General features: G+C 41.5%; 5 protein-coding genes across 5 annotated transcripts in view; 2 read left to right on the top strand and 3 right to left on the bottom strand.

Moving 5' to 3' along the window:
- The window catches only part of LOC117965866 (butyrophilin subfamily 1 member A1-like), a 486,786-nt gene that overhangs the window by 296,065 nt on the left and 164,175 nt on the right, over positions 1 to 26,546 (bottom strand). The window lies entirely within an intron of this gene.
- The window catches only part of LOC117407797 (butyrophilin subfamily 1 member A1-like), a 422,535-nt gene that overhangs the window by 275,105 nt on the left and 120,884 nt on the right, over positions 1 to 26,546 (top strand). The window lies entirely within an intron of this gene.
- Positions 13 to 4,381, top strand: LOC131722761 (gastrula zinc finger protein XlCGF7.1-like). Its single transcript, XM_059015841.1, has 2 exons — positions 13 to 89; positions 1,366 to 4,381. Exon 2 carries the CDS (start codon positions 1,366 to 1,368, stop codon positions 2,281 to 2,283), a length of 918 nt encoding a protein of 305 aa, XP_058871824.1. The 5' UTR covers positions 13 to 89; the 3' UTR covers positions 2,284 to 4,381.
- LOC117969242 (up-regulator of cell proliferation-like) lies at positions 8,089 to 15,834 on the bottom strand. The gene is made up of 3 exons (XM_059015749.1): positions 15,401 to 15,834; positions 13,723 to 13,791; positions 8,089 to 13,242 (listed from the first exon to the last, which is right to left on the bottom strand). The coding sequence occupies exons 1-3, from the start codon at positions 15,813 to 15,815 to the stop codon at positions 8,615 to 8,617; spliced, it is 5,112 nt and encodes a 1,703-aa protein (XP_058871732.1). The 5' UTR covers positions 15,816 to 15,834; the 3' UTR covers positions 8,089 to 8,614.
- On the bottom strand, positions 15,832 to 19,042 carry LOC131722719 (uncharacterized). The gene is made up of 5 exons (XM_059015722.1): positions 18,753 to 19,042; positions 17,627 to 17,926; positions 16,501 to 16,800; positions 15,947 to 16,195; positions 15,832 to 15,842 (listed from the first exon to the last, which is right to left on the bottom strand). Exons 1-5 carry the CDS (start codon positions 19,015 to 19,017, stop codon positions 15,832 to 15,834), a joined length of 1,125 nt encoding a protein of 374 aa, XP_058871705.1. The 5' UTR covers positions 19,018 to 19,042.

Raw genomic sequence — 26,546 nt, 5'->3', positions numbered from 1 at the left:
GCGCCCGGCTGTTTGCTCCTCCAAGTCCCAGACGCCTTTGCTGACAACCGGAAGCTTGAGAGAGAGAGAGAGAGAGAGGAGGACGTAAGGTAAATACGGTATTATAGCAATGAATTAAAAACAAAAATATGGAATAACAAACTGCTTTCATTCTTCGACTCATACGAGACTGAGTTCACTGTCATGTGTATTTATGTTATTGTTGCCGGTTAAATATTAAAAAGGCACTTTCTTTCATTGCAAATGTTTTTTTTTTGTTTAATTTCTATTTTGATAGCAAACACAAACAAAAAAAAAACTTATAATTTAACCGAGTCATTCATTTCATATACAATACAGAGTTACACAACTTTCTAAAATGTATTTTTTTTAATGGAACAAAATCGCCTCTATCAACAAATATTTGATACGCAACTGTGTTAGCTGTAAAGTGAATTTTGTGTGTAGTGATCTGACTCTCGTGTAAAGCGGTCCCACAGTAAAAGCACAGCAAAGTGTAATGAAGCATTGTAAAGTACAGAGAGAGGCACGGTAAAGCACACGGAGGTATGGTAAAGCATAGGGAAGCATTGTAAAGCACAGAGAGGTCTGGTAAAGCATAGGGAAGCATTGTAAAGCACAGAGAGGTCTGGTAAAGCATAGGGAAGCATTGTAAAGCACAGAGAGGTCTGGTAAAGCATAGGGAAGCATTGTAAAGCACAGAGAGGTCTGGTAAAGCATAGGGAAGCATTGTAAAGCACAGAGAGGTCTGGTAAAGCATAGGGAAGCATTGTAAAGTACAGAGAGGTATGGTAAAGCATAGGGAAACATTGTAAAACACAGAGAGGTTGTGGTAAAGCATAGGGAAGTTTCACAAAGCTCAGTGAAGCATTGTACAGCACAGAGGTATAGTAAAGCATATTCAAAAACAGGGTAAACTACCCCTTATAAAAGTTTCCTGTAGTAAAAGCACAGCAAAGTGTGGTAAACTGAGGGAGGAAAAAACTTGAAACTTGAAAAAAAAAGACTCCAGCTGCATAGCAATTTAATCTATTCCTGGTTTCACTAGGCGTTTAATAACACACCTGAGCTTGTTACCTGTATGCATTGGGGCTAATCAAGCTTGTAGTAAAACCTGGAATGGGTGACAGTGCTGTGCAGTTGGAGTCATTACCATCCCAGCAATGTCAATCCAGTACAGTCCAACTCCAGTTAAAATGTAATTCCAGTACAGTCTAACTGCTATGCAAGAAAGTATCATGATCCATCAATACACGATGAATCATTACACCCCTATAAATACATTATATATATATATATATATATATATATATATATATATAATCTCACTAATATTAAGTTTAGTCTCTATTTCTCTTTGAAAAGATGGATTTCATCCCGCTCAAAGAGGAGGCACCCAAATTGGAAGCCCCCGTCGCTACGGGTGACACCGAATTCGAACTCTTGACTGTTAAACCGGAAGACACCAACAAGATCGAGGTCATGATAAGCGAAGAAACCAACCTCTCTGTCACCTCCCACCACTGCCCCGAATGTGGGCGGGCCTTAACTCACTCCGGGCACCTCAAAACACACCAGCGCACTCACACTGGAGAGAAACCCTATCAGTGCAGCGAATGTGGGAAGATTTTCACCCAGCTGGGCAACCTCAAAGAACACTGGAGAATTCACACTGGGGAAACCCCTTACGAGTGTCCAGACTGTGAGAAGAGCTTCACTCACTCCAGGAGCCTGAGAACCCACCAGCGCACTCACACAGGAGAGAAACCGTACCCCTGCAGCGAGTGTGAGAAGAGCTTCGGACAACTGGAGCACCTCCAGAACCACCGCCGAGTCCACACCGGAGAGAAACCGTTCTGCTGCTCGGAGTGCGGGAAGAGCTTCAGTCAGCTGGAGAATCTGAAGACGCATCAGCGCATTCACACAGGAGAGAAGCCGTTCCAGTGCAGCGATTGCAGGAAGAGCTTCAGTCAGCTGGAGAATCTGAAGACGCATCAGCGCACTCACACAGGAGAGAAGCTGTTTCAGTGCAGCGATTGCAGGAAGAGCTTCAGTCAGCTGGAGAATCTGAAGACACATCAGCGCACTCACACAGGAGAGAAGCCGTTTCAGTGCGAGCAGTGTGGGAAGAGTTTCACACGAGCCGGGACCCTGACCAAGCACCGGAGACTTCACACAGGAGAGAAGCCGTATCGCTGCGGTCACTGCGGGGGCAGATTCACCTTCAACCAGCTCAAAGCTCATAGGTGCCAACAGGAAACTGCGTTTCCTATTGGCACCTAGGAAAATGTTTTTTTTTTCTTGTACATTTCTTTTCTTTTTTATGGTGGTCCAGTGGTTAGAGAAAGGGGCTTGTTACCAGGAGGTTCCCAGTCCAATCCCAGCTCAGCCACTGACTCACTGTATATGTGACCATGAGCAAGTCCTTCGGATGAGATGTAAAAACCGAGGTCCTATTGGAAGTGACTGTGCATTAGTAAGACCTCACCTAAAATATTATGTTCAGTTCTGGTCACCTTGTTACAAATAGGATATTGCTGCTCTAGAAAGAGTGCAAAGAAGAGCAACCAGAATTATCCCGGGTTTAAAAGGCATGTCGTATGCAGACAGGCTAAAAGAATTGAATCTGTTCAGTCTTGAACAAAGAAGACTACGCGGTGATCTGATTCAAACATTCAAAATCCTAAAAGGTATAGACAATGTCGACCCAGGGGACTTTTTCGACCTGAAAAAAGAAACAAGGACCAGGGGTCACAAATGGAGATTAGATAAAGGGGCATTCAGAACAGAAAATAGGAGGCACTTTTTTACACAGAGAATTGTGAGGGTCTGGAACCAACTCCCCAGTAATGTTGTTGAAGCTGACACCCTGGGATCCTTCAAGAAGCTGCTTGATGAGATTCTGGGATCAATAAGCTACTAACAACCAAACAAGCAAGATGGGCTGAATGGCCTCTTCTCGTTTGTAAACTTTCTTATGTTTTTCTTATGTTCTTATGCAGCAGTAGCGGTTGTTGATGATGCACAGTTCACCCCCTCATCTCTGTAAGTCGCTTTGGATACAAATCTGCTAAATAACTCTTTAGTGTTCGCAGGTATTTTTGTTTGCAATCATTCTTTTTGTTGTATAATGTTAATACCAAGTTTCATCACAATGGGGTCGGCAGTTCTCCAGACATGAGAAACAATGTAAAGTGCACTGTGTGGTTTTTTATTTGTTTTTATTACTCAAGCACTGCAGGGTTGGAAGCATCATAAGTCAGGCTGGAGGTCAATTCCTTTTTTTTCCAATTCCTTTTTGAAATCTCAATTCCAATTCCCTTTTACTCAATTGCAACACATCATCGTTGATCACAATCAGCAGTATTCTGTTAAAACAAGCTTCACATTTTCGGCGGCAACAAATGAATTGAAGAACTCGCTGTTTGTTTGTCAATTAAATTGGCTTCAAATGAAAGAAGCTGAACAATCACAACAATTATTATTATATCTCTAAAATACAAATTCCAATTCCTTTTGAAGGAATTGATTTTAAAAAGGAATTGAAAAATAGGAATTGACTTCAACCCTGAGCACCCTGCTTCCTGATTTGAAACAGCAAGTACGGAGGCAGAGGAATATGAATATCGATTTTTGCAACAACATTTCAGGCGTGTTTGTTTGAATGTGTATCTAGGCACTAATAATTTTAAAAAAATTAATAAAAATGAAACATTTGACTTTGGACTCGAAGCTGGGTGGGTGAGATAATTGTATCGCTGTTGTTCCTAAGGGCGGCACGGTGGCGTAGTGGTTAGTGCTGCTGCCTCACAGCGTCAGGGTCCTAGGTTCAAATCCGGCCTAGGGTACTGTCTGTGTGCAGTTTGCATGTTCTCCCCATGTTCGCGTGGGTTTTCTCCGGTGCTCCGGTTTCCTCCCACAGTCCAAAGACATGCTGTCCTGGTTGATTGGTCACTCTAAATTGCCCTCTGTGTGAGTGTGTGTGTGTGTGTGGTGCCCTGTGATGATCTGGCGTCCCGTCCAGGGTGTAGTCTCTCCTTGCGCCCTGTGTATGCCGGGTAGGCTCCGGCTCACCGCGACCCTGTAAAGGAGTAAGCGGTTAATGATAAAGGATGGATGTTGTTCCTAATACACTGTTGTGTGTTTCTTTGAGGAGTCTGTGTTAAACTCTACAGCTCTGGCCTCACGTTTAGCATCATCACCCTATAGAATGAACTCATTTAGCTTTATAAAGTCAAATGAAACCTACTAATTAATGTCACATTAACATATTGAATTACACTACTGTGCTACTATTGTGGCTTCCGGTAGACACTTTTTTTTTGCGATATCATTTTGTAGTTTCTTTGATTACATGATGTTAAATAAAATATCAAAATTATGTTCATATAGTTTCTTTTTATTTGTTTTTTTATTATGTCTCAATCCTAAAATTCAGCCAGAGCTGTACATTGTGGCTGCTGTGTCCCACACAGGGAATGCTGACAGAATCGTGCTTTCACTTCACATTAACAGCAGTGTCACTGAGGGCTAAGTATTGTAGGCTTTCTCAAGAAGCTTGTGGTCTTGTCAGAGCAAGCCAGCAGAATCTAGGAGTTTGAAGAGCGTGTAGGAACATTAAGATACATATACTTCTGTGCAAATTTGCATTTGATTAGTTCCAATTGAATAAGTTTGTGTAGATCAAGATTATAATGAACAATACAGTTAACAGCTGGAGGGTTTAATGAATAGCAGCAGTTTATTGAAAACAGAAACTAACAAGCCATACAAAGTAAGAAATAAATCTAAAATACGAAGTATAGCTCAAATCTATTGATTCTCAACATTAAACTTCACAGTCTAAATATACGTGTCTATAAAAAATGCAAGATTACTTAAAAGCAATCCTCGACCAGGAGAACTGGAAGCTGATAGAGACTGAAAAATGCTGGCAGATGTTGGTCAACGGTTTATTTTTCCACCTGAGATTGCCACCACTAACCTTCGACCTGATATTGTCTTGTGGTCTGGATCAGCACGCCTTGTTCACCTGGTAGAGTTAACAGTGCCATGGGAGGATGCTGTAGATGAGGCGTATGAGAGGAAGAAACTGCGGTATGCTCAACTAGCCACTGAAGCGGAACAGCAAGGATGGAGAGTCTGGGTTTACCCAGTAGAAGTGGGTTGTCGAGGATTTGTGGCACACTCTACAACCCGGTTTCTCAGAGACGTCGGGTTCAGTGGCCAAGAGTTGCGTCGCACAGTGAAGAACTTATCTGAAGCAGCAGAGAGGAGCAGCAACTGGCTGTGGTTGAGACGGAAAGATTCTGGCTGGGGATCTCAAGCACAATAGAAAGAAACGCTGATGTACGGGTAAGTAAGCTGGGCTGAGTTGAGTGGGGGACGGAGGGGAGTGATGCTGGGACGCCAGAATCACCATCGAGCCCTCTTGAGGTGTCGTGGGCTAGTCGACGAAACACTGAGGATGGAAGGTGCCCACCTGAAGACCCCAGAGATGTACCCTACTAAGCTCAGTCCAGACGGTTGTCATGCTGATGCACTGGGGAGGCTGCACTGTGGTTGATCCCCGGAGCCAGCATCGCAGCCGTTGTGTGTGCTGATGCGCCAGATAGGCAAAATAGGCTGATCCCTGGAGCCAGCATTACACTTCAGCCATTAACACCAGACAGAAGGATATCTACATCATCATATGGAAGGAAACGTAAATGGAGGGAGACACATATGGATCACATTAGTTTACTGTAAAGCTACGTCTTAGTTGGTGCTTATCTTGGCGAGAGCCGAGTTCAAATCAGCATGATGTTTTAACATCTACTCTCGTGTAATGGAAATCATAAGTGTGCCTATTTGTTTGATGCTTGACAAGATTGGCCTAACTGCTTCTCCTAACTTTTGTGTTTGATATCACCCGTTTAACGGCTGTTGCATTTTTCTAACTCATTTTTTTACATTGACAATGTTTTTATATATATATATATATATATTTTAGTGGAAAAAAATGGAAACACCAATGTAAAGTCACTTAATAGGGCGTTGAGCCACTATGGTATCCCACGCTGTGGAGTTCTCTGCGGACTGTTTTTGATGAAACTGGCTGCTCACACCCCAGGTTGAAATTTGCAGTCAATTGATCTGCAGTTGCTAGCCTGTTTTGCCTTCCACTTTGAATTAATGCACGGATATCACGATCCTGGAATATGCACTTTCGCCCACTGTTGTCTTTGCTGATGATGTCTTTCCCTCTGAGTTCCATGCCAACATCACCTTAGACAACGTTGTTTGTGAAACCATGAGCAAGTTGAGCTGTCTTGGTCACTGAAGCTCCTGCCAAAAGTGCCCCAACAACCACCCATCTTTCAAAGTCACATTGGTCTCCTCTTGCAGCCATGCTAGCCATAATTAAAGGCAACCAGGGCTGTCCAACATTTCTATACATGACCCTAAGCATGCTGGGATGTTATTTGCTTAATTAACAGAGGAGCCGCACCTGTGTGGAAGCCCTCGCTTTTAATATACTTGGTGTCCCTCATTTACCCAGGTGTTTCCATTGTTTTGTCCACTATCTATATATAGATAGATAGATAGTAAAATGTTTAATAATACTTATTCAATGCAACACTACAAATTCCTGCCTTACAATTTACTATTAATAAAAAAGTAATATTTGTGCCAAAAATGTTTGCGATATGTGTAAATACCTCTTTTAAAATATTTTTCTGGTCTCTGTGGTAGATTTTCAAAAGCAACTGAGGGATTTAGACTCTTTGTTTTTTAGACATTTGAATTAGAATCTAGTGTAAGCTATTTTCTTAAGCTTCTGAAATTTTCACCTATTTTTTTTTTACCTTTATTTCCTTTTGGGGTGACTTTGCCATGACTCACCTGTGCAGTCCTGGCTTCACCAGCTCAGCCCCTCTTTTAGAGGACAGTGGATCAAATATGTGTAAATATTAATACCTACCACTTCATTTCTTTATTAGGATTATCATCATGTACCTTTTTTTTCTCTCGCATTCTGGAACTCATTTATTTTTAATACAAATATATTCCATGCCTGGAGATACCACTAGAAGTGTCTAAATCAAGCTCCCAGGCTGCTCATGTGATGACACATCAGCTTTGGATTTAAACAACACCCCGGGAAACACCAAGCAAACAAATCTCTGTGCAGAGATTTCTTCAGGTTTCACACAGACCAAGCAAACAAATCTCTGTGCAGAGATTTCTTCAGGTTTCACACAGACCAAGCGATCAAATCTCTGTGCAGAGATTTCTTCAGGTTTCACACAGACCAAGCGATCAAATCTCTGTGCAGAGATTTCTTCAGGTTTCACACAGACCAAGTGATCAGAGCTCTGTGCAGAGATTTCTTCAGGTTTCACACAGACCAAGTGATCAGAGCTCTGTGCAGAGATTTCTTCAGGTTTCACACAGACCAAGTGATCAGAGCTCTGTGCAGCGATTTATTCAGGTTTCACACAGACCAAAAAATCAAAGCTCTGTGGAGAGATTTTGTGCGGGTCTGAAAATCTGATTTTCAGGAGAAGCCAACATCGGTTATTTGCAACAACATTTGAAATCCAAACTAAACAGGTGGCCAGATTTGTTTCCAAATCATGTTTTCTCTTTTTTGACATCTTGACCACTTTTTTTCCACTATTAAATTGCAGTCCACACAGTGCTGTTTCCAAGATGGCATCACGTGTACCCTCTTCTGAAGGATACATGTGAAACCATCTTGGAAACAGAGCACTGTTTAGACTGCAATTTCAGTGTAAAAGAAGTGGTCAGGATATCAAAAAACAATACGCACACCTTACGTAGCAACATATGGGAACAAGTAACAGACACACACACACACAAAAACAACTTGAGTTCCTCTTTAACTCTGCCAGCACTAGATGGCGTCCAAGAATAATCACATTAGGGCCTGGACCAAATCTAAACTTTGACCCACCTGCTAATCACAGATGACAAGAGTTCAATCAAAATTTATTAGTAAGTGCAGAAGCAGAAATTACAGAATAGATAATGAAATAGATACATTCTTACAATATATTTTTTTTAAAGATAAGATTACAGGCAATCGCATAATTCAAATGTTCTATATTCCATCCATCCATTATCATACCTGCTTAATCCTTTAGAGGGTCGCGGTGAGCCGGAGCCTAACCTGGCAGACACAGGGCGCAAGGCAGGACTACACCCCTGGACGGGACACCTCAAAACACACACACACACACACACACACACACAGAGGGCAATTTAGAGTGACCAATAAACCTGAACAGCATGTCTTTGGACTGTGGGAGGAAACTGGAGTACCCAGAGAAAATGCAAACTCCACTCAGACAGACCCCTGAGGCCTGAATCGAACCCAGGACCCTGGAGCTGTGAACCAGTAGCGCTAACCACCGTCCCACCCACATGTTCTATAGTGTCAAAAGAAAATCTAAAGAAATCAGGCAATGTAAAGCATAGAGAGCAAATTCTCAGAAAATCATTATTGGATGGGGGGTGATGGATGGGGGGATGTGGTTCTAACAAGTCAGTTTCTGTTTCATCCATCCAACATTTTGCAGGAGTACTTCACTGTTTAGCTCTTGCTTGTTTATTTCATGTTAAACACCTCATTTATACTCTTCAGCGCTTGGTCCTTTGATATTGTTTTCCATGTCTCAGGGATATCAGCTGGCTGTGCATGATATTCCACTGAAAATCGTTCATTGAATGTAGTCATCACGTACTTCCAGTAGTCAGAGGCTTCAACACTGGAATCAGGGGCAATGCTCCAGTCAGGGTAGATTTTCCGATAGTCTTTGTAGGGATGATTGTTCCCACCCGTGTCACAAGAACAAAATCTGCCATCACTCTGTACATCAGTTGAGCATAATTCTACTGCCAGATGTTGAGAATGTGACCATCTGACCGTACCCAGCCCTTGTGGTCGATGCACTGATGCGTGGTGTTGTTTGTGCTCCTTGCCTCCTGCCTCACAGGGCACCTTGCAGAACGGACACAGCTTTCCACAGCCAAACACCCTATTGAAGAGCTCATCCTGTGGTTTGAATGGAAGACGGTCAAGTTTCTTCCTGATATCACCTCCCTGAGAATATTCCTCAGTTAGAGTTTTCATCAAGTCACCAGCATAATATTGAAGATGTTTAGTGAACTCCTCCACACTTGTACTATCCTGGATTATTCCAAGGTCTTTTGTGGAAATCACAATATCACTGCTCAGATCACTGCAGACACTTTCAATGAACTTTGTAATTGTTGTGTTTGCTGGGGTTTCTTTCTTTGTTTTTTCAATAACTGCTTGTATTTTCTTTGTTATTGTTTCAAGACGTTTCTTTTCTAAATTTAAGAGAGTTTTATCTTTAGAAAGCTGCTCAGTAATACATTTAAATATCCATTCCTTGACAAAACCCTCATCGTTTCTAATGAAAGACAGGTATTTATTAAAATCACCTTCATTCAGAAGCTGCTTCAGAATGGAATGCTGGAAGTATGACCGGGTGCTGTATTCCACAGAGTGTTTGCCAGTCCGCATTTCATCCACAATATCTATCCCAAGGGCTTTGTTGACATACTGTCTTACTGCAGGCTTCAGGCAGCGCTCAGTGAATTCTTCTGCCTTCTTTAAGCTCTGATCTTTCTTATGGTAAAGATCTATGAAATCAGAACAGTACTGCAGTTTGGACTTTTCCAGGTGTTTCCGAGGATCACTGGCTGCAATGAAATCTTTGTGCATCTGTTGGAATTCCCTGGCAGCAAACCCACAGATATGCAGCTTTAGATCAACTTCAAACTGAGCAGTGGTCCGCAGTCCCTCAAAATCCCTCAGCTTGTCATCTATCATTTCTAACAGCTCTCTGGTGTAGGTCTCATGGTAGTCAGCTTTACGGCCTTGCTTGTCTAATATGAACTCTTTGCAGTGTTGTATTACAGACTGTGACTTTGTATGTGCTTCTCTCTTAACATGATCAGGAACTGATCCCTGGAGCCCTGCACAACTGAAGTGTTCATCAGTTACATTAAACTGTGCGTTTCCAACTGTAGTCAAATCTGTGGTCTCATTTAGCACCATGTTAACGAAACCTGCATGTCTTTCTAATTTTTTTCTCAGTTGGCTATTAACATTTAATACAATGTTTTGCTCCTCTAAACCTTTGAAGTTAAATGCAGCCACAGTCATTTCCCACATGTTTTCAAATTCTTCTTTCAGTTTCTCTTCAGATAATTCATCATTCCTTTCCCTGCACTGTAAAAGCAGCTTCATTACTTCCTCTTCTAACATGGCTTTATGCTTCAAATTGATTTCATGTACCTTCTTCATTCCTTTTTGAAAGTCAATAGCTGCTGTCAGCTTGTTTGTCAAAGAGTTTTTAATTTCAATTTTAACAGTGCCAATGCTTCTTTCAAAGGTTGCTTTGTAACGTTCTACAAGATTGGCATGTCCATCTTTTATTTCATAGTATTTTGTTAATTTTTTCTGAGTTGTCTCTTCCTGAGATGTTAGTTCTTTAGATGCCTTGTCTATTAGACTACTGAGAAGCTCATCAAGGTTTAAGGGCTGGTTAGTAGCATTTGAAATCCTTGTCTCTGCATTTACCAGCCACTGGTACATGTGCTTTTGGAACTCCCATTCCCATTTACCATATTCAACACACAGATTGCTGTAAGCCTCAGCAACTAGACTGTTTTGGAAGCTGAAGATGAAATTCTCATATTTAACAGCTTTCCACAAACTCTGCACCCATTTCAAGAATTCCAGAACATTTCCACAAGGTTTCTGATCTTTGCAGCTTTTTAAAACCTCAATCAAACTTTTCTTGAACTCATACACAGTTTCACTGTAGCCGGTGTTCACTGGAGCCATTGGTGGAGTACCTTGCCACAGGCCAGGGATGTACCAGTTATTTCTCTTCAGATCGTACTCCATTATATCGGTGAATTTCCTGTCGATATTCTGCTTCTCCATTGTGGAAGCAACAACTGTCATCTCATTCAGTTGATCTAAAAGCACTTTTCTGTCCCGCATGTTTTTGTCATCAGCAGAGACGTCTGCCACATTCTGGTGGACAAAGTGACATTTTGGTTGCTTCCCCACTTCCTTCATTCTGAGAAAGGCGTGCACCACGATCTGTAGGACATCCTTCATTTCTGTGGAGTTTTCCATTGCAATGTTTATTATTGTGATGTCACTCAGTCCCACCACCAGTGTTGCGAGCTCATTGTCATGTTCATAGCTCTCTTCTAGTTGTGCCAGCTCTGGACATTTGAGACCTTCAGTGTCGATTACCAAGATAAACTCACAACTCAGCTCTTTTATAAGTTCTTCTTTTACTCTAATTAAAATCATAAAGGCACCTCTTGTGCATCTACCACTGCTGACTGCAAACTGAACCCCAAACATGGTGTTGAGGAGGGTGGACTTCCCAGTGGCTTGGACTCCTAACACTGTTACAACCCGTACTCTGCTTTTTTGCATAACTTTATTATGCAGTTCAGTTAGAACATCAGTCACCCACTTTATAGGGATATTGGAGGCGTCTCCATCCACCAGCTCAAGGGGAATACCATCTAATAGAAGATCTGCACCCAAACTCGGAAGTCTATGAAATCTCTCATGAGATTCATTACTAACAGGAAGGAAGCATGAAGCTTCATAAAGCTGCCCCATCTCACGCATGAAATGTTCAACTCCTAAAGAGCTGTTTGATATTTTTTCATCCAGGGCTGAAATTTTGTCTTTGTTCTCTGACAAATTGCAAAAAAATAATTTGTATTTGTCACGAAGACTTGAAAGTTTTGATCTTGCTGTAGCATCCAAGTTCATTCTCAACCACTTTAGAAAATAGGATCGTTCTTCTTTGCTTTCATTGGATATGGCAGTGATGAAACACTGCATTGCTTCAGTTATTTTATAGCTGATTTGTTTTTGTCGTAGTTTCTGTTTTTCTGTTTGGAGATTCATCTTGTAGGCTTCAATAGGCTGGTCTCCTGCTTTCCATAGTCTGCATTCCTCCTTTTCTATTTTAGCCAAATCCCTACAAGGCTTCCCTTGTAAAGGTAACTGATCCTCTTTATATTTCACCACATCTTTGATTCCAGATGTTATTTCTTCAGCACTTCTCTTAGCTTTCTGACATTTAGTACAGTCTTCATCTACAGCAATCCCCATGTTATGTGCTGGATGTGATGTGCCTTCTAATGTCATGTTTTGTGGATGGTTTGCAATGACGTCCTTCATAGTTGAGCGCAGTTTCTTCACAAAGTTTGCTTCATTGATCCGCTTGTTCTTTAAAAGAATTTGATGTTGTTTTAATTTTAATGCTGATGCCAAGTTTTTCCGAGCATCATCATTGTCCTCTGTCTTCGCTGAACAATTTTCAACCAAAAACAATTTGGCTCCATGACATTTTAAGAGATTGCACTCTCTCTCTGTGCTACTGTCAAAAATAACAAAGACTGCTGAAGATATGTGACATAAGAAGAAAAATTGTTTGTCAAATGAAATGATGTCTCCACGAAGGTTGGCAACAGCTACAGGTTCTGGAAAGATGTCCAGGTTTTTCTTTCCACAAGGAAGGTACCATGCTATCTCAACTAGACCGTTTGAAATTCTGCGTGGAACATCACCACACTCCATATCACGATGGGTAAAGAAATCATGGTACTGCTGGGGGTTACTGAGCACCTTATTCAGAATCTGAGACTTTGATAAACTGCAGTCACCCAGCCTGACAAAGGAGACCATTGGCATGGGAGTGCTGACTATACTGTCTTCTACAAACCCTTCTGAATCTGTTAATGAATGAGGTCTAAACTTCTTCACAATGTCTCGCATGGCCCACAGCATTAATGTGCACTGATTAGAGCTACAGTTAGGGAGCAGGAGCGGCACAGCAAACTGGCACATTGACATTTTTAACATCATTTCCTGCTGCAGGAAGCTATCTGAGCACAGAAAGAGTGCTGTTAAGAGATCAAGTGGGTTGATTGTATTACTCTCTTGGACATTATGATCACGTTCACCCATGAGCTCAGAAATACTAGTTGTCACATTTACCATCATCAGCCTTTTTATAAAGCGCCAAGGAAGTTTCTTTAGTGACTGAATTGGTTCATCTGTGATGCTGTCTTTACCAATTTGAAGGACAGTACTTAATGTAATCCTGCTTGGATAATAGTCCTTCAGGCCCAGTTTGCACAGCATATCATCTTGATGTTTTTCTGTGAGGAAAGAGTAACAGCAATCAATCCATGTATATTAATGGGACTTAAAAACAAAACACCTGCAACATCCTAGTTTCAGATTGTATAGTCTGAACTTGAAGTGGAGGCCCAGCCCTAATATAATTCTGATTGAATCACCCCCCATTGAACCCGATCCAGCCTGCTGGAGCGACCATCGATCATGCTGTCTGCTGGGGAAATAAGAATAAGAGAGGGTTCTGTTGGCTCGGACCCGGTGGAGGAGTGGCGCCCCCTGCTGGGGAAAGGGTAATTGAATATACTAAATTTGGGTGGCAGGAGACTGGAGCCACGTCCCTCATCGAAGATCCAGCCAGAGCAAGTGCAATATTTAGCTGTGATTATTTTCTGTGTGATTTCTACTTTTATAATCTCCCTCTGACTATTTACTCTGCAGCATGTGGATTACTATTTTTATTGAATTTATTATTTCTAAATAAAATAATTGATCATACTTACTCTTGACTTCCTTGGTGTTAGTTGTCGGCTGGTTGCTGTTCCCCTCTGTTGATGCCTCGAACCTGTGTGCTATAATATAAATAAAATATAATGAGATAGAATTCCTTATTTTCTTAAAACATAACGTGGCGGAGTCTGGCTATTTTCTTTGCACAAGGTGTTAACTCACCCCATCGGCACGACAGTAACAGCAATCAATCTGTGTATATTAATGAAATTTAAAAAATGGTTTTACAGTTCAAGTTGATCCCAAGATACAGTAAGAGCAGGTAACGCATCAGCACACACACACACACACACACACACATTATATATATATATATATATATATATATATATATATATATATATATATATATATATAGTATATATATGTATATCTATATATCTATATATATACAGTATATATATATATATATATATATATATATATATATATATATATATATATATATATATATATATTGTGCTAATGGAAATAGCTTTAGAATTGTTTGTGTTTCAGTTACTTTGGCCTTAATTGATGAACTTGCTACCTGATGATCAATTAACGGAGAGTTACACCCTTTGTTTGGGAGAGACTGATAAGGATAGAGGAGTTGTTGCTTTGTGCTCTGGTGTTGTGTGCTTTATCTTGTAGGTTATCTGTTTGTGTAAAGCGTTTATTGATGTTTTGTTTCAACATTTTAGTTCACTGTGTGTAAGTGCGCAGTACGGCCTCTCTATCACAATTTGTTCGGCTAGTTCCATCCACTATAAAAAGAAAATACAATCTGGTTTTAAACTTATTGAAAGGGTGGACACTTGCTGGAAAATGACATCGAGGAAACGTGTCGAAAACTAAAAATGTTGCCCTTTAATCAGTTTTGGTATCTTTTGACAATAGTGCCACACCATTGATCTCTTCCCAAGTCGTACTGCAATTATCCTGTTATGTTTCTGAGCATGCAAAGTACAGCTGCAGTTGTTTTCGTTCTTGTGACTGACTCTGAAAGACATTTTCATTTTGTGAGTCTGAAATGAGTTTTTACTTTAATTATTGTTTCACCACTCAGCTCTATAACAGACTGGCATTAGCTCTCTAACTAAATTAGTCACAGAAACGCACGCTACCACTAAATATTTTCTATTTCTTAAATTCACCTACCTCTTGCATCTTGTTTGGTTGTTTCACATAATATCTGGCCTGTATCACTATTTCCTGATGTAAAATGTTTTTCTATTGTGCTTAGTTGGTTTAGCCAGTAGCTAGATTATGGGCAGATTTTGGATATTTTTTGTATTTACTGAAATGCCTCTGTGAAAGGGTAGCGGTATCAGCCAGGTGGTGGAATGGCAGAATTGAGAATCAGCAGAAGTTTGCAATTCAATGCCGAGGTGCATATATTTATAACAGAAATAAAGGTCTAAACCAAATGAAAAAACAAAAGGCTCAATCAATCAAAATGTTCTTAATCTATGCATGTATGTATGTATGTATGTGTATATATATATATATATATATATATATATATATATATATATATATATATATATATAATTTAAATTGTGATAAACTTTTATATACTTAATAGTATCAAAGAATTCTGATCTGTGATCAGAACAAGCTGACAGTTATAACACACACACAGGTACAATCTACCCTAAAGCTGAGAACAGCCTTTCTAAATTCACCTACCTCTTGTATCATGTCCATCTGTATCAATTGTTTTCTGTCCTGTATCTCCATTTTGTTTAAATTTCCATTGTCGTAATCCTGATTTTGTTATTGCTTCTGAAATTTTGGATTCCACCATGCCTTTGAACAAACTTTTCAAACTTCTCCCTCCTGTTGCCCTTGTCTCTTTTTCTATGCCTGTCTCAGTCGTGGCCCCTGCCACTGCTTCTAGGTCTGTCTCTTTACCCGTCTCTGTTTCTATACTTATCCCTGCAATGGCCTCTGCCCATATTTCTGTGCCTGCCTCTGTTTTTAAGCTTGACTCTGTTATGCCGAACCCTGCTGTGGTACCTGTCCCTTTTGTTACCCTTTGCTCTATTTCAATACCTGTCTTTGGAGTGGCCTCTATCCCTGTTTCAATGCCTGTCTCTGGCATGGACACTGTCCCTGTTTCAATGCCTGCCTCTGGCATGGACACAGTCCCTGTTTCAATACCTGTCTTTGGAGTGGCCTCTATCCCTGTTTCAATGCCTGTCTCTGGCATGGACACTGTCCCTGATTCAATGCCTGTCTCTGGCGTGGACACTGTCCCTGTTTCAATGCCTGTCTCTGGCATGGACACTGTCCCTGTTTCAATGCCTGTCTCTGGCGTGGACACTGTCCCTGTTTCAATGTCTGTCTCTGGTGTGAACACTGTCCCTGTGTCAATGCCTGTCCCTGGTGTGGACACTGTCCCTGTTTCAATGCCTGTTATAGTTTCTAGGCTTGTCTCTGACGTGGACACTGTCACTCTCATTGTTCCTGGTAATGCTGCTTCTGTGGTGAGGAAAGATGGAACAGCGGATTAAAAACTGAAGAGAACATCAAATAAAAAACTTTATACAAAAAGTTGTGCTACAAACTTGTGTGCTTGCAAACAGGGATTCTTTTTTTCAAAGATAAAATGAAAGAAATGAAAAATTTCTACAAGCTCGACAGAGAGACATTATTTTTCAGAAAGTGTCTGTGTGTAAAGCAGGGCATCACTGCCAAAAGTCTATAGGGAAAACCATATAAACGAACACTACACAGTGAGAATGGATGAGAATTATCAAATGATTTTTCTTTTTTTTTTATCTTACCACGTTGTATGTTTTCTTTCAGTGTTTCAGCGATGTCTTTCTGGTTAATGGCTTCTAATATCTGAATTGTCTTTTCAGCTGCCCTCGTTTCCCCATAACAGCTGATCATGCAGTCTGTCAAGACAGTTGAATCAAATTTTAAAACCTTTCTTCTGGGGAATTTGATTTCACATTCTTCACATAGCTTGGTTTTAAATTTCTTCAAGTCATTTTCCAGCAGGTTATTCAAAGATTGTGTGATGTGATCCTCGATTGTGTCGTCCATCTTGTTAAGATTTAAATTTATTTTTTTGTAGATTTCTAAAAAAAAAATAATAATAATAATAATAATAAAAAAACAGGAACAGAAAGTCTCATATTCAAGTGATTTCGTTCAGTTTATATGTAGTTTGGTGCCATGTGATTAGGTTAGATAGTGGGATAGACAGAAAGGGAACTGTGTTTGGTCAAATATTAATATCAATATGGTATATACAGTATTTCATTTCTTTTGTATGTGTTGTACAAGTGTGGGAAGTGTGGACTTGCATGTTAAAAATTGGGTTAGCAAAGTGTAGGAACTAAAACCTTGCCTTTTAGTCATCTACTATCAGACATTATACCCTAAATATCCTATTTTTAAAAAAGAAATGAAAACAAGACAGATTTAGCACTTGCCAGTGGTGTAGCCAGGATTTCTTTTACACTGTTTTGCAATAGTTAAACTGAAAAGATTACATTTAGAATACTTCTGATTACAAACAAAAAAGGAAATACAAAGCAGTAACTGTATGCAATTTCAATCATTGTACTTATGGCTGTTCATTATTGTTGGCTAAAATGTTATGTTCAAAGCAAAGTATTTTATTTACAAATCCTGACAAATTTAATTACTGTTTGACTGGCTCAGGACTGCTGGTGGTAGATGCTAGCTTGCTCTCTTCAGACAGTTCAACCGTTTTCTGCTGTTTAGACAAATTAGGGCGACTAAAACAAATAGCTCTGAATTCTTTTCCAGACCCTTTCCCCTACCACTGTGAGTTGCCAAACTAATAAAACCACTGGTTGGTAGGTCAAGGTTTTGATTTGGTTTACAACAACTATACCATGACAATGAATGAGAATGATCGAAGATGGTTTATCTTACCACGTTGTATGTTTTCTTTCAGTGTTTCAGCGATGTCTTTCTGGTTAATGGCTTCTAATATCTGAATTGTCTTTTCAGCTGCCCTCGTTTCCCCATAACAGCTGATCATGCAGTCTGTCAAGACAGTTGAATCAAATTTTAAAACCTTTCTTCTGGGGAATTTGATTTCACATTCTTCACATAGCTTGGTTTTAAATTTCTTCAAGTCATTTTCCAGCAGGTTATTCAAAGATTGTGTGATGTGATCCTCGATTGTGTCGTCCATCTTGTTAAGATTTAAATTTATTTTTTTGTAGATTTCTAAAAAAAAAATAATAATAATAATAATAATAAAAAAACAGGAACAGAAAGTCTCATATTCAAGTGATTTCGTTCAGTTTATATGTAGTTTGGTGCCATGTGATTAGGTTAGATAGTGGGATAGACAGAAAGGGAACTGTGTTTGGTCAAATATTAATATCAATATGGTATATACAGTATTTCATTTCTTTTGTATGTGTTGTACAAGTGTGGGAAGTGTGGACTTGCATGTTAAAAATTGGGTTAGCAAAGTGTAGGAACTAAAACCTTGCCTTTTAGTCATCTACTATCAGACATTATACCCTAAATATCCTATTTTTAAAAAAGAAATGAAAACAAGACAGATTTAGCACTTGCCAGTGGTGTAGCCAGGATTTCTTTTACACTGTTTTGCAATAGTTAAACTGAAAAGATTACATTTAGAATACTTCTGATTACAAACAAAAAAGGAAATACAAAGCAGTAACTGTATGCAATTTCAATCATTGTACTTATGGCTGTTCATTATTGTTGGCTAAAATGTTATGTTCAAAGCAAAGTATTTTATTTACAAATCCTGACAAATTTAATTACTGTTTGACTGGCTCAGGACTGCTGGTGGTAGATGCTAGCTTGCTCTCTTCAGACAGTTCAACCGTTTTCTGCTGTTTAGACAAATTAGGGCGACTAAAACAAATAGCTCTGAATTCTTTTCCAGACCCTTTCCCCTACCACTGTGAGTTGCCAAACTAATAAAACCACTGGTTGGTAGGTCAAGGTTTTGATTTGGTTTACAACAACTATACCATGACAATGAATGAGAATGATCGAAGATGGTTTATCTTACCACGTTGTATGTTTTCTTTCAGTGTTTCAGCGATGTCTTTCTGGTTAATGGCTTCTAATATCTGAATTGTCTTTTCAGCTGCCCTCGTTTCCCCATAACAGCTGATCATGCAGTCTCTCAAGCCAGTTGAATCAAATTTTAAAACCTTTCTTCTGGGGAATTTGATTTCACATTCTTCACATAGCTTGGTTTTAAATTTCTTCAAGTCATTTTCCAGCAGGTTATTCAACGATTGTGTGATGTGATCCTCGATTGTGTCGTCCATCTTCTTAAGATTTAGATTTATTTTCTGCAGAGTTCCTAAAAAAAAAAAACAGGAACAGAAAGTCTCATATTCAAGTGATTTCTTTCAGTTTAAATGTGGTTTGGTGCCATGTGATTAGGTTAGGTAGTGGGATAGACACTGTCCCTATTTCAATGCCTGTCTTTGGTGTGAACACTGTCCCTATTTCAATGCCTGTCTCTGGTGTGAACACTGTCCCTGTGTCAATGCCTGTCTCTGGTGTGGACACTGTCCCTGTTCCAATGCCTGTCTCTAGCGTGGACACTGTCCCTGTTTCAATGCCTAATATAGTTTCTAGGCTTGTCTCTGGTGTGGACACTGTCCCTGTTCCAATGCCTGTCTCTGGCGTGGACACTGTCCCTTTTTCAATGCCTGTCTCTGGTGTGAACACTGTCCCTGTTCCAATGCCTGTCTCTGGTGTGGACACTGTCTCTGTGTCAATGCCTGTTATAGTTTCTAGGCTTGTCTCTGACTTGGACACTGTCCCTGTTTCAATGCCTTTTATAGTTTCTAGGCTTGTCTCTGACTTGGACACTGTCCCTGTTTCAATGCCTTTTATAGTTTCTAGGCTTGTCTCTGACGTGGACACTGTCACTCTCATTGTTCCTGGTAATGCTGCTTCTGTGGTGAGGAAAGATGGAACAGCGGATTAAAAACTGAAGAGAACATCAAATAAAAAACTTTATACAAAAAGTTGCGCTACAAACTTGTGTGCTTGCAAACTTGTGTGCTTGCAAACTTGTGTGCTTGCAAACAGGGATTATTTTTTTCAAAGATAAAATGAAAGAAATGAAAAATTTCTACAAGCTCGACAGAAAGACATTATTTTTCAGAAAGTGTCTGTGTGTAAAGCAGGGCATCACTGCCAAAAGTCTATAGGGAAAACCATATAAACAAACACTACACAGTGAGAATGGAAGAGAATTATCAAATGATTTTTCTTTTTTTTATTTTACCACGTTGTATGTTTTCTTTCAGTGTTTCAGCGATGTCTTTCTGGTTAATGGCTTCTAATATCTGAATTGTAACTGTATGCAATTTCAATCATTGTACTTATGGCTGTTCATTATTGTTGGCTAAAATGTTATGTTCAAAGCAAAGTATTTTATTTAAATCTCACAAATCCTGACAAATTTAATTACTGTTTGACTGGCTCAGGACTGCTGGTGGTAGATGCTAGCTTGCTCTCTTCAGACAGTTCAACCAAATTTTCTGTAGATTTCCTAAAAAAAACAGGAACAGAAAGTCTCATATTCAAGTGATTTTTGTCAGTTTAAATGTGGTTTGGTGCCATGTGATTAGGTTAGATAGTAGGAGAGACAGAAAGGGAGTGTACATTTGCTGCTATTTTTTAATGCCTGTCTCTTGCGTGGACACTGTCCCTGTTTCAATGCCTGTCTCTGGTGCGGTCACTGTCCCTCTTTCAATGCCTGTCTCTGGCGTGGACACTGTCTCTGTTTCAATGCCTGTCTCTGGTGCGGTCACTGTCCCTCTTTCAATGCCTGTCTCTGGTGTGGACACTGTCTCTATTTCAATGCCTGTCTCTGGCGTGGACACTGTCTCTGTTTCAATGCCTGTCTCTGGCGTGGACACTGTCTCTGTTTCAATGCCTGTTATAGTTTCTAGGCTTGTCTCTGTTGTGGAATTGTCTTTTATAAAAAAATACTCCAGTGTTTACTTTGCATTACATTATATTTTATATCTAATGTCAGTGTGTTTAGCAAGTACATTATGTTGTTGCTTTTTAACTAAGTCTTTCTCTTTGCTATTTTACAGCAACTACATGGGTACTGACAAAGACAGACAGGCAGCAACAACAACAAAAAACACAAAGCAGAATACAGGGTTGGCAGAGTAGGAAGTACTGTAGAAATATATAAGACCAGCGTTCTTAAAAAATATAATTTTATGTTTATTAGTCTCCTTGAAATGTACAGGTATATGCTTAGCTATAGACGTGAGAACACACATTAACACATCAATCAGTCTCTTCCAAAGTTCAGACAGAGGGATCGTCAAATCAAAATACAAAGCTGGGTACACAACACAACCAGATAATCCAGGCAGGAGGTTTCTCAAAACAGTCCTGGTCATACACAGATTTTCAAACAGTTTACAATTCTCTGTTCTCTTTTTCACAGACACCATGCTGCTGCCACTCCCTACTCCTCTCTCTCTCTCTCTCTCTCTCTCTGAGGAGGATTGTGGGTTGTGGGAGGGGTGTGTGAGTTGTTGTTAGTTTATTTATTTATTTATTTATTTATTTATATATCAAGTTGATAGACTTGCGGACCCCGATGGGTTCTCGCTCGGGTGGGACGGGTGGTTTAACCCGGAGACATGGCTTCAGGTGTGTTCCTGATAGCTCCATTTCTGTGGAAGAGGTGCTGTTAGCGGTGGGAGAAGTGGTCGGGTTTGATAATGTTCAATCTGCTTCGAGGATGAATAAGGCGCTTGTTGTTTTCCTGAGTCAGGAGCGATTGGTAAATCGTATCGTAGAGGAGGGTTTTTCAGTTAGAAATTCCCTAGTTACAGCGATGCCTTTGTCGACCCCCCTCACTAAAGTTGTTATTTCTAATGTTCCTCCTTTTATAGATAACGCACTGTTAGATAGAGAACTGTCTCGATATGGGAAGATAATGTCTCCTTTTAAGATGATTCCGCTGGGCTGTAAAACAGAATTAAACACGTAATGTCTTTCAGGCGGCAAGTGTTTGTGTTGTTACACAACCCCGATACTGAGCTTAATGTTGCTTGGAAATTCAGTGTTGACGGCAGAGATTATGTTGTGTTTGCTACTACAGACACCATGAAATGTTTTAATTGTGGAGCACAGGGGCATCTTAAACATACCTGTCCCAAATTACAACCGAACCCCCCTGCTAGTACTGCCGCTGGCGATGGCGAGACAGCCGGGGAGGCTCGGGGAGCTCAGGAACAAGAACCGGCGAGACAGCGACCTGTACCCCCACCCCGACGATCGAGACCAGCTGAAGTGCAGGAGCCCGCAGTGCAGACTGCTGCCCCGGAGACTCCCGCAGTCAGTGCTACTGTGACTGAACGTGACGGCATGTTCACAGTAATAATTAAAAAAATAAAAATAAAAAAAAGGATTCTGCGGCGGCTTCGGGGAGCGGGGAGGAGTCGATCTGGGGCCCGCTTTGGTATTATTTATTTCTTAGGAGACGCCCTTATCCAGGGTGACTTACAATCGTAAGCAAATACATTTCAAGTGTTACAATACAAGTAATAATACAATAAGAGCAAGAAATACAATAACTTTTGTTCAAGCAAAGTACAAGTGTGACAAACCACAGTTCAATAATACAGCAGATAATAGTGATAGTTACATCAGGATATGATTAAATAGTGATAGTTACATCAGGATATGATTAAATACAAAGTACTACAGGTTAAACACTTGGCAGATTACAGTATTCTGAAGTACAGGATTAAATGCAGTAAAATAGGGGGCAGATAAGAGCAAAATAAAGCACATTTACATGAAGGGTGATAGTGTCCCAGGATACAAACAGAGGAGTTCTACAGGTGCTGTCTGAAGAGGTGAGTCTTAAGGAGGCGCCGGAATGTGGTCAGGGACTGGGCAGTCCTGACATCTGTAGGAAGGGCATTCCACCACTGCGGAGCGAGGGTGGAGAAGGAGCGGGTATCCCAAGCCAGCAGCGGAGGGTCTCAGCCCCTGTGTGCGGTGGGGCCGAGCTCCGTCTCCGTGGACAGTGGCAGTCAGGGTCAGGCACACCCGCCCCATACTGTCGCTCCGGGTGACTCGGAGCTAGGAGGGAGCACCAAGGCTGAGTCTCATCTTGGCCGAGGCGAACCCTCCTGTTTGGGGAAGGCTGAGGACGTGAGCACCGGGGTGCTGTCGCTGTCTTAACCCCGGATGCTCCTTCTGAGCCGGCTGGAGCTGCAGAGATGGCGTTGGTTGCGGACCAGGAGATTGAGGAGGCGACCCTAGAATCGGAGGTGACAGAAGAGGGCGAGTGGAACGAGGAGTGGGGGATGTCGGAGTGCGGAGAGGAAGAGGAGGATGACGGAGAGGTTTCTGACTTCTTGCAGCTCTCTGACCTCCCGGCCAGCCAAACCTCCAAGCGAAAATTATACACACTTGCTCAGATTAATGAATTTTTAGGTAAGACAAAAGGTAAGAGGGGGGTTGAAGTTTCATCCTTTTTCCCGGATTTGAAATTGTTTTTGTTGTCTGCCAATATTATTCTCAGGAAAACAACTTTGGCCGAATTTGATCAGAAAAAACGCTATCGTTTGAAAAAATGTGTTAGTAGTTCCCGTAAATGTTTAACTAAAACCAAGCATTGAAATGGATTATTTTACAGTGCATACTTTTATCCTTGCTTGTTTTATTTTTTTAAATGCATGCCTCACTTTATTATCCATGGAGAAACTAATTTTAGCAACTTTTAATATTAATGGTTGTAGAGATTTTAAAAAGAGAGCCGAATTATTTGATTTTATTAACCAAAAACGGGCAGATATAGTTTTTTTTACAAGAGACGCACTCAGACAGCGCTAACCAGGCTCACTGGCTGTCTGAGTGGAAAGGTGATTGTATTTTAAGCCACGGCTCGAATCTCAGTGGGGGGGTTGCTGTTTTATTTTCTCCTGGATTGGGCGCAGAGATTTTATCAATTGATGAATTTATACCAGGGAAACTTTTAAGAGTGCACGTTAAGCTTGGGGGGACTTTTATTGATCTTATTAATATTTATGCTCCTAACCTAGGGGGAGAACGGATTTTATTTTTTAATAAATTATCAGAGTTATTGGGAAAGTGTGACCCGGTACATTTACTCGTGGTAGGGGGGATTTTAATTGTACTTTGAATTTTAATCTTGATCGCAACCACGGGGAACCCCATCCCCAGTCTGTCTGTAAACTGACTGCTGTTGTAAATACACACAGCCTACAGGATGTTTGGAGAACTGCTCACCCCAATGTTAAACAATATACTTGGATTAAATTACAACATAGTCAGCTCTCTGGTGCGAGGTTAGATAGATTTTATACCACTAGAACTCATAGCAATAAGTTTATTGGTTGCCATATTTCCCCTTCGCCATTATCTGATCACCACTTTGTGTCCACCACTGTTTCTTTACCTTCTGAAATTCCTGTTAAATCTTATTGGCATTTTAACATCAAACTCCTTCAAGACCTAAAGTTTTGTGAAAATTTTAAAATTTTTTGGGCCAATTGGCAGACACAGATGTGTCACTTTGACAGCCTGAGACAGTGGTGGGACATTGGTAAAGTACAGATTGAAGTGTTTTGCCAACAGTACACTCAGTACTCCACTAGGTGTGTGGCAGCGGCAGTCAGTGAGCTGGAGAGAGAGATATTGGAGTTGGAGAGGCAGCTGGATGGCCAGAGCAGTGAGACAGCGTGTCAGAACCTACGGGAAAGGAGGCAGTGTCTGGGCAGGCTGCTGGAGGAGAGGGTGCAGGGCTCGCTGCTCAGGGCACGCTTCACTCAGCTAAGAGACATGGATGCTCCCAAAGCCTTCTTCTTCGGCCTGGAGAAGAGGAGGCTAGAACAGAGACAGATACATTGTCTGAGGCTGCCCTGTGGGAAGGAGGTGAGCAGCCCAGCGGAGCTGCGCCAGGCGGCAGTGGAATTTTATAGTGAATTATATAAATCTGAAGGTTGCGACCTGCTGGATGCGGCACAAATACATCAAGGTCTCCCCAGATTGAGTGAGGGGGAGAGCAGTGAACTGGATTCCCCCCTCACATTTCAAGAGCTTTCCAAAGCTGTTATGCAGCTGTCCAGCAGCAAGGCGCCCGGCATCGATGGACTGCAGCCAGAGTTCTACAAGCACTTCTGGCCCTTGCTGGGTCAGGATCTGTACCATGTGTTGACTGAGTGTATCAGGGAGGGAATACTCCCACTGAGCTGTCGCCGTGCCGTTATCACCATGCTGCCTAAAAAGGGGGACTTGTGTAACCTTAAGAACTGGCGTCCAGTGTCTCTTCTCTGTTGTGACTACAAGTTGTTTTCCAAGGCTCTGGCTGTCCGGCTGCGGGGCTGTCTGGCGTCAGTGGTGCACCGGGATCAGTCTTACTGTGTGCCCGGTCGCTCCATCGCCAACAACCTCTTTTTAATTCAGGACCTTTTAAATGTATCCAAACTTTTTAACCTGAATTTTGGCTTAATTTCGCTTGACCAAGAGAAGGCATTTGACAGGGTTGATCACAAATATTTATTTGCCACATTGAAGGCTTTTGGTTTTGGTCCTGTTTTTATTTCTTATATTAATCTTTTGTATTTTAATGTGTTTAGTACAGTGAAGGTGAACAACAGCCTGAGTCGGCCCTTCCCAGTTCAGAGGGGGATTCGGCAGGGATGCTGTCTCTCCGGAATGCTGTACTCCCTCTGCATAGAGCCCCTGCTGCATCAGCTCCACCTGCACCTGACTGGCCTGGCAGTGCCTGCACTGCCCCACGCCCTGCCCATACAACTCTCTGCCTATGCTGATGACCTGAATGTCTTTGTCACTGGAGACCGAGATGTAGCCACCCTGCAGGATTGCATCCATACCTTTGAGAGGGCTTCGTCAGCCCGGGTCAACTGGACCAAGAGTGGGGCGTACCTGGTTGGCAGCTGGAAGGGTGCTACCCCTCCCTCCTTACCCCAGACCCTGTCCTGGAATACAGTTGGTCTCAGGATCCTGGGAGTGTTCCTGGGTAATGAACAGTTTATGCAGCAAAACTGGGAGGGGCTGCTGGAGAAGGTTCAGGGGCGGCTGCAGAGATGGCAGTGGCTTCTCTCCCAGTTGTCTTTCAAGGGGAGGGTGCTCTTCATTAATAATCTGGCTGCCTCCATGCTGTGGCACAGACTGGTGTGCCTAAATCCCCCCCCCTGGACTGTTGGAGCAAATCCAGAAGAGCTTGTTGCAGTTTTTCTGGAGCGGGCATCACTGGCTGCGCCCCATGGTGCTGTACCTTCCCCCAAACGAGGGGGGCTTGGGACTGATTAACCTCTCTTGCAGGGTGGCTGTTTTCCGACTGCAGGCAGCCCAGCGGCTGCTTTACTGCACTGGGCTGTGCTGGCAGGGGCTGGCCTTCTCTCTGCTGCACCGGGCAGGCCGGCTGGGTTTGGACAGACATCTTTTTTTAATTTCCCCTGACAGATTCCCCAACTCAGGACTGGACACTTTTTACAGTACTATGTTTAATGCCTGGCACCTCCTTCACACCAGCAGGACTGACTCCTCCCTGTGCAGCCAGTGGATATTCGAAGAACCCCTGTTTTTTAATCCTATTTTTAATCACGCTCATTTTAATTCTGTCACTATGTGTGGTGTGTTTTTAAATGCTGGACTTACAAAACTGGGCCATCTTATTGAATTCACAGATTTTCGGTGGAGGTCCAGCAGGGAACTGAGTGTGTTGAGGGGTATCAGATCAGAGAGGTTCCTGGAGAAGATGCTGGCTGACCTGAAGGCCTCCTTGAGCCCGGCTGTCTCTGGGTTTGTG

The sequence above is a fragment of the Acipenser ruthenus genome, chromosome 51, assembly GCF_902713425.1.
Source record: "Acipenser ruthenus chromosome 51, fAciRut3.2 maternal haplotype, whole genome shotgun sequence".
In the NCBI taxonomy this organism is placed as follows: domain Eukaryota; kingdom Metazoa; phylum Chordata; class Actinopteri; order Acipenseriformes; family Acipenseridae; genus Acipenser; species Acipenser ruthenus.
The sequence above is the reverse complement of the archived record's forward strand: the minus strand, read 5'-3'. Positions and strand labels throughout refer to the sequence as shown.

Excerpts from the sequence above, each read along its gene's own strand:
- LOC131722761 (XM_059015841.1), top strand. The coding sequence starts at position 1,366 with ATGGATTTCATCCCGCTCAAAGAGGAGGCACCCAAATTGGAAGCCCCC.
- LOC117969242 (XM_059015749.1), bottom strand. The coding sequence starts at position 15,815 with ATGCCAGAGACAGGCATTGAAACAGGGATAGAGGCCACTCCAAAGACA. Across the intron at positions 13,792-15,400 it reads AGATGGACATGATACAAGAG|CACACAGGTTCGAGGCATCA; the intron begins GTAGGTGAATTT and ends TTTATATTATAG. Across the intron at positions 13,243-13,722 it reads TAACACCAAGGAAGTCAAGA|AAAAACATCAAGATGATATG; the intron begins GTAAGTATGATC and ends CTTTCCTCACAG.
- LOC131722719 (XM_059015722.1), bottom strand. The coding sequence starts at position 19,017 with ATGGACGACACAATCGAGGATCACATCACACAATCGTTGAATAACCTG. Across the intron at positions 16,801-17,626 it reads GAAAGAAAACATACAACGTG|AAATCTACAAAAAAATAAAT; the intron begins GTAAGATAAACC and ends TTTTTTTTTTAG. Across the intron at positions 16,196-16,500 it reads GAAAGAAAACATACAACGTG|AAGCAGCATTACCAGGAACA; the intron begins GTAAGATAAAAA and ends TCCTCACCACAG.